The sequence below is a fragment of the Petaurus breviceps genome, unplaced genomic scaffold (genome assembly GCF_028583685.1).
Source record: "Petaurus breviceps papuanus isolate PSGF00001 unplaced genomic scaffold, PetGlider_PUasm1.0 191, whole genome shotgun sequence".
Classification (NCBI taxonomy): Eukaryota; Metazoa; Chordata; class Mammalia; order Diprotodontia; family Petauridae; genus Petaurus; species Petaurus breviceps.
In genome coordinates, this window is record NW_027185811.1 from 299435 (window position 1) to 306729 (window position 7295).

At 49.4% G+C, this 7295-nt stretch overlaps 1 protein-coding gene across 1 annotated transcript; it reads right to left on the reverse strand.

Annotated features, from left to right (window-relative positions):
• Window positions 1–1378: 1378 nt before the first annotated feature.
• ANKRD33 (ankyrin repeat domain 33) lies at window positions 1379–6459 on the reverse strand. The gene is made up of 3 exons (XM_069092498.1): window positions 6330–6459; window positions 3514–3654; window positions 1379–2115 (listed from the first exon to the last, which is right to left on the reverse strand). The coding sequence occupies exons 1-3, from the start codon at window positions 6448–6450 to the stop codon at window positions 1379–1381; spliced, it is 999 nt and encodes a 332-aa protein (XP_068948599.1). The 5' UTR covers window positions 6451–6459.
• Between the last annotated feature and the right edge of the window lie 836 nt (window positions 6460–7295).

A 7295-nucleotide genomic window follows, 5' to 3' on the forward strand; every position in this document is an offset into this window, starting at 1 on the left:
ACCCCTCACCTGGACCCTTGGTGACCTTAGAAGTTGGAATGAGAATAATGAGCTAGTGGCAGGTATAGGAGAGGCAGGTATCAGCCCAGCCCAGTCTAAGCTAAGTGGGAGGGTAGCTGACCCTAAGCTCCTGTTATCACAGAAACAAAGGAGGCACAGTAAAGGGGAGTACTGGGCCTTAAGGACAGAACCTCAGCCTTCTTCACTCCAAGTCATGCCGAATCAGGCTCTTTCCAGATATTGTTCCAGATCCCTGAGGGCTCACCATATATAGTAGGTATCCAGAAAAGATTAGGGAGGGGACACATTGATAACAGAAAAGTAGCATTAAGTCTATGGACAGAAAGACATTGCAAGCACGGAGGCAGAAAGAAGAACCTTACTGGGAGTAGGGTGGTTGGAAAAGGAAGGAAAGTAGACTGGGATCCTCTCCTGGTTAATGGGTGGGAATGCTGGTTTTCTCCTCTGATGAATCAAAAAAGGCTTTTTGGAGGGAGGAGGGTGGGGGAAGATGGGATTGCAAAAATACTACGACAGAGATTGAGGGAAGTGACTTCCGAGAACTGGTTTCAGGTATAGGGTGCCAAAGGAGAGAAGGGCTGGAAACCCCTCGATGTGTGGGGGGCAGGGAGTGCGGTTGTGGGGGTGAGTGCCAGACTCCTCTCCCACTGCTCAGGGGCCAGGATTTGCCCTAGGGGGTGTGTATATGGGGCACACTACTGAACTTGACACAAGTCCTCCCTTCAAGTCTGGACTCCATCTGGGTGTGCTGAGATGGAAGAGAGCAGGGTGCCAAGGGAGCCAAAGGATTCTCTGCTCACTTAGTTTGGGGGTGTGGGCTAGCTAGGGCTTTGGGGGCAGTTTGGGGCAAAAGAAGGGATCCAGTTTCTGAACAAGGGTTGGCCAAGCTTCTTACTCAGGTGGCCTGATTCAGAGGTGGGCTAGGTGGCCATCTAGTGGTGCGATTTCAGAGCCCTAAGGAGAAACTCCAGTGATCTCCCACCCCCATCATAGGTGTGCATAGAGTGCCCAGGGTGCTGGCACACCATAGAACAACTATTACTGGCAGCCTTCCCTGATACAAAGGGAAAGGTCAAAGTGAATATTTGCTTTGGCTCACACTCTGTGCACACATATATACATGCATAAGCGCACTTCCTAGAGGCCTCGAAATCCTACCACTAGCATCCTAGGCAAAAGGTGAAAACCCAGGGAGAAGAAGGATGTTAGGCTTCACAGCCATTTACTGTAAAGGTGTATAAAGGAGCTTTTCCTAAGGGCAGAGTTGGAGGTAGTGTGGAAAACACCAAGAACAGAGAGAAGGGAAGATGGGCTGTGGAGGGGTGGAGACCAACTCCCTAAAGCCCCTGCCTGTTCCCTAGGTCCTCCCTAGCCCATCTTCCCGAGACATCGGCCCCTTCTTGCCTTTTGCTTCTGCCAATTTCCTTTCCTCCCTGAGTTTCTGGTAGTGCCAGGAAGGGGGTGCCAATCCTTGATGCCCTGTGGGTGTTGAATCCTGCTTCTGCTGACTGGATTGGGATCGGGCCTTGGTGAGGTGGATTTTGGGAACCTGTGTCTTAGAGATACCACTGTCCTTGGCCAGCAGCCAATCTGGGCACAGGCTCAACACCCCTGATGGCCTCCGACATAGAGTTAGGACCTTTTGGCTGGCGGGGGGCTGGGAGACACTTGGGGCTTGGGGTTGCCGAGGTACTGTGCCCTGAAGCTCCGGCACAGATGGACGAAACCTGCCCAGTTCTGGTGGGAGGTCCGGGCATAGAGTGTGGCAGGCAGTGACGATGAAGGGGCTGGCTAGACTCGTGGTGATTCTCACCAGGTGATCCAGGACACCACCCTCCTGGGGGGGCTGGGGGAAGGGGAGGCTGAAGGCACTCTGGAGTCTCTCCAGGAAGGATGGAGTGAGATTGGCCTGGGCCTGAGCCACAAGGCCGGCCAGGGCTGGCCACTCAAGCTGATAATGCCTACTCAGCTGCTCCACTCGGGGGTGCTGGCTTAGCTGCCGGATCCTTACCACAGTCTCAAAGCTGTCCGTTAGGACTGCCCATTCCAAAGCTGTCTTGCCCCGAGCTGGGTCCACAGCTGTCAGGTCAGCACCTAGGGAAAGGAGAGGAAGGTTTCTCTGACAGCTGAAAAGGACTGGAGGGAGACCTCAGAAGCCTGAAGAGGGTGGGACACATAGCTAAAGCCTACAGCATCTCTTGTTAATAGAGTGCCCTCTCCACCCTGTGCTCCCACTCCCACTCTGGACCAGGAGGAAGTCAAATTAGACTGCAGAAAGCTGACTGGGACCTGAAAAGAATGATTGTGTCCCTGGCATTTCTTAGTAGGAGAAAACCCCTTCCCATCCTTCCTCTTCCCTCAATACCCTGTGCCACCTACAGGGAAGGGACGAGACTGGGCTGGGCCTCCCCCCAGTTGGAAGCTATTGGACTGAGGGGCCAGAACTGGGAGGGTTTCAGGGATAAGTGGGCTTGGAGGGTCTTGCCCCCTGCCCTTGCACTGGCATCTTCTCTGCCATCTACCTCTTCCCCAGAGCAGTTGAGGACTTTAGCCTGTAGCTAAAGCTCCCTCACACCCCCATGTGGTTATAGTTCTGTTCTTTTTTGTTTGGTTGGTTTTTTTTTTGAGGGGGGGAGGCAAGGCAATTGGAGTTAAGTGACTTGCCCAAGGTCACACAACTAGTGTCAAGTGTCTGAGGTTGGATTTAAACTCAGGTTCTCCTGACTCCAGGGCCAATGCTCTATTTGCTGCACCACCTGGCTGCCCCAGCCCTGCTTTTTTATTATCTTTTTTCTTCTGTTGGATCAGTAACGGGAGGTTAGGGACAAACCACAACACAACACGACATGAGGTTCCAAATGGTTAAATTAGGGCTGGGGCTTGGAGACAACCTTCAAATGAGATTGTTGGACTAGAAGACTTCTAAACTCTCTGCCAGATCTAAATTGATTCCGTGGTCCTACCCTCAAAACCAGGCCCTGGAGGGAGAAAGGAAAGGATATGCACGGGGTTGATGTTTCTGAGAGTGGCCACAAGAGGGAAGCACCTACCAGGGAAACATCCACAACCCACGATGGCCTTGAGGTTCCTGCCATCAACGTCCTAGTACATGCTTCTTGGGTTGCCCTGTCTGAGGCTCTGTGGGGCTTCCTCCCCTCTCAGAAGGCATCCCAAGCCTCTCTGGGGCCCTGGCTGTTCCACTGGACCTGTCCTATTTCTCCATCAGGCACTCACACAAACTTAGCCCTCTGTCAATGCTGAGGACCAAACCCAAGGCGACAGCATCCTCTGGAAGCCTAACTTCCCCTTCCTCCCCAGCCCCCAGGGCTAACATCTAGAGCTACCCTTCCCTGACTTGCTTCTCTGTCTCTGTCCTAATGGGTTCGTCCCTTCCCTTCCACTGGGTGGCTCAGAATGGGGTCCCAGCCTCCCTCCATCCTCTAGCCGGACAGACTACTGACGGCTGAGCCCATCAGAGGGAGCCCCACGCACCTGACATGAGGAGGGCAGCCACACAGTCTGAGCGGCCCCGCACCGCAGCCTTCATCAGAGCTGTCAGGCCTCGGCTGTCTCTCCGATCCAGGTCCAGGCCGGGGTAGTAATTCAGCAGGTAATTCACCAGGGTGACGTGTCCTGGAAGCACAGTCAGACAACAGGCAGGGCCTTCTCTAGCAACCTAAGCCTCCCATGAAAGGTTTCCTCCAGGGATGACCAAGAACCGAGGGAGAGTGGAAAAGAGAGTATTCCCTATTCCTGAGGGATCTCATCCAAAGTGAAGAAGATGAAGGGTGAAACTTACAAATTACTGCTCCCACCCCCTCTTCCCAGCAAAGGAAAACTTTTCTCTAGGGATAGTCCTAAGGATAGGCACTGGGGAAAGTAACCGGTCTAGAGGAAGGGTTTTAATCCAAGGTCTGGAATTTTGGTTTAAAAATACTTTAATAACTTTATTTCAGTATAATTATGTTATATTTTATATATTGTGTTTATATATAATATTATATATTATAATTCAATATAATTTCTTTGTAATCTCTTGTATTTTGCTTATGCATTTAAAAGCATAATTCTGAGCAAAGGTCCATAAGCTTCACTAGATTGCCAGAAGGGTGCAGGACATGACAATATTAAGAACCCCTGTTTTAGAGTTGGAAAAAGGCTCTAAGGTTATGTGGTTTACACCCTCTCTTATTTTATAGATGAGGAAACTGATGCCCTCAGGAGGAAAATAACTTGCCCAGGGTCACACAGTTATTACGCACGGCCTGGGGCGTTTTGCCTCTATTTTCATTGCCCTTTTCATTCTCTCAAGATAACTCCTCAGAGTCCCTAGATTCAAATATCAGCTCTGTTACTTGGTACCCAAGTGACTTTGGACCATTAACCCCTCTGAGCTTGTCTCCTCTGATGAACTTTCTCTGACACTGAAACCTGGACCAGGGACTTGAACTTTTCTCAGAGGCCCACTTTCCTCATTTCTCAAATGAAGGGTTGGACTAGAAGACCTCTAAGGTCTCTCCTCGTTCTAAATCAATGATCCCAAGAGACTGCATTTCTCTGACGCTGACACTTTGGCAAATTATTTTCCCCTCTCAGAGCAAAATTTTCCTATTTTGTGAGATGAAAAGGGTCATGGACACCAGCCTTAAAACCCTAGATCAAGTGATTCATTGTTACAGAGTGTTCTGAATGTGAATGGGGGAAAGAAGAAAGAGATTGCCTGGCATAGGCCATGAGCCTGGGTTACAAGGCAACCGGGTGTGTGAAGAGGATGATCCCAGCCTGGGAATGTTCTATATTTTGGGTGTGAAGTTATTCGGAGGTCTCAGCTAAGAGTATTTTAGACTCCCTAAGCACTCACGGTAGTGACTAAGTGTAGAAGTGAGGGGGAGAATTGAGGATAGGGAGGGCCTGGACGGATGGGGGAAGATTCGAGAGTGTAGATACACCATTGGGTGCTGCAACTGGCATCTGGCCCGTGGGGCCAACTGCCAATGAAAAAGTGCCTTTCATTAACGCAGATCTGCATCTCACCTGGAATATATAGTCTTAGAGAGAAGCCTGAAAAGTTAAGTGACTTGCTAATGGTCACATAGCAATTAGGCATGATAAGGAGAATATATCTTAGATCTTTCTGACTACGAGGTCAGCCTTCTATCCACCTGCCATGTTGTCTCTCAGACAGACAATAAAAAAAATAGCCACAACTCCTATTTATGTGGTAAAGATTCCCTTATACCCATCCTATGTGATATATATGCATATACATGTGATTATACACACATACATATATACATGTGTACACACACCATGTTATATGTATATACATATATGTATGTGTATATACATATATACACATAGTGGTCTATGTAACATATCTCAATAAGTTCCCTGAAGTTAGGAATTATTTCCTTTTATTTTTGGTCCCTGCATCACCCTCACCTGTAAGCGTATTGAGTCAATAAACATTTACTCTGTCTATTATGTGGCAGGCACTGTGATAAGCCCTTAGATTGCAAAAAAAAAAAAAAAGGCAAAAAGGCCATTGTTACCCTCTAAGATGTAATGATATATAATATATATAGCATGTGATATACCATGATCATGATATAATGAGGTAGACAACATGCAAATAACTATGTACAAACTGTATACAGGATCAATAGGAAATAATTAACAGAAGGAAGGCAAGAGAATTAAGAGGAATCAGGAAAGGCTTCCTGCAGAAAGTGCGACCCAGGTGGTTCAGAGTGCTTGGCCTGGAGCCAGACAGACTCAAGTTCAAATCCAGCCTTAGACACTTACCAGCTGTGTGACCCTGAGCTAGTCATTGAAACTGTTTGCCTCTGTTTCTTCAACTGTAAAATAAGGATAATAACAGTATCTACCTCCCAAAGTTATTGTGAGGGTCAAATGAGATAATAGGCATAACGTGCCTAACACATAGTAAACATTATATGAATGTTAGCTATTGTTGTAATAATATATTGTCATCATTAAATACAGGGTGTCCCAAAAGTCTTCGTGCAGTTTTAAGCTTTAATGGATCAGAATGACTTTTGGGAAACCCTGTATAGTAGAATTAAACTGAATGAGACAGGGACCAGCAGTCCCATTTTACAGATAAGGAAATTGAGATCTAGGGCTCCTTCATGGTCACACAGCAAATAAGCCTGGGTTCAAAACCCATCTCCTGCCTCTAGGTCCATTCCCTTTTCAGTCATACTAGAATGGAGAAAGTGCCTTAGTCCTGCTCCCTCCTACATTCCCTCTACCATCCCTCCCTCCTCCACCCCATGCTCTCCCACCTGCTTGGGAAGCCAGCATGAGGGCTGTGTTTCCTTCTTTGTCTTGCTGATTGACATCGAGGAAGGGGCAGTGGCTGAGCAGAACCACGATACTGTCAAAGCCCTTATAGCAGGCGACCATGAGGCCTGTCTGAGGAAAGGGCACAACTCAGCAGGGCCTCAAGCTCTTTCTCAGTCTCCTCTCCCAGAGCTCCCACCCTGGATTCCTTCCCTCAGCCTCCTCTTTCACCTTTAGTCCCAGCCAGCCCAGCACATGCAGTATCCGCCCTGGGGACCCCACTCCTCACCCCCTCAGCAGCCCCTGACTCTGCACATCTGCCCCATCTGTGTCCTAGGGCCTGTCCTGGCCCCTGTGAGGGGTCCCCTCAGCCTGGTCTGTTGTCTTATTCCTCTTAGGGCTCTGCTCCACCCCCATCACTTAGATTAGCTTCCTAAAGGGCCACAGCAGAGAAACCACTCTCCGTGGCCCCAGCCTCCCTTCTTTTTCCTGGGTCCCCTTGGGGAGCTAGCTTCTCTAGTCTGGGGGTATTGGGCAGAGTGGTCTGTGGGACTGGCCCCCTCTTAATCGCCTCTGTATTATTTCTGTTCAATTCCTCTTGCCCCTAAGCCAGGGTGAAGGGAGGGAGAGCTGGTTTCCTCACCCTCCCGTTTCTGTCCACCTGGGTGGCCTCTTCAGGGCTGACCCCCCGATCGAGGGTGGCTTGGAGTTTGGCAGGATCATTGCAGACACAGGCCCAGTAGAGAGGTCCCAGCTCACTACTGGGGGCAGGGCTTTCAGATGGAGTGGAGTCCCCCTGGTAAGGTTGCATAGAGTCTTCTGAGAGACCTGTGTCTGCCCCTTTCCACACTGTCTCCCCCTCCTCCATTTTTGAGGCTCAGGCTGTAGGGTTCATCATCTGTCATTGCCCCCTCCTCACCCAGGGAGCCATCTGAAACAAAAACAGATGCTGAGTGTATGTGTGTGTG

What these genes read in the sequence shown, in the direction of transcription:
- ANKRD33 (XM_069092498.1), bottom strand. Translation starts at nt 6,450, where the DNA reads ATGGTCGCCTGCTATAAGGGCTTTGACAGTATCGTGGTTCTGCTCAGC. An exon ending in CATGCTGGCTTCCCAAGCAG is followed by an intron (nt 3,655 to 6,329) that starts GTGGGAGAGCAT and finishes CTGTGCTTCCAG; the next exon opens with GACACGTCACCCTGGTGAAT. An exon ending in GGCTGCCCTCCTCATGTCAG is followed by an intron (nt 2,116 to 3,513) that starts GTGCGTGGGGCT and finishes TCCTTTCCCTAG; the next exon opens with GTGCTGACCTGACAGCTGTG.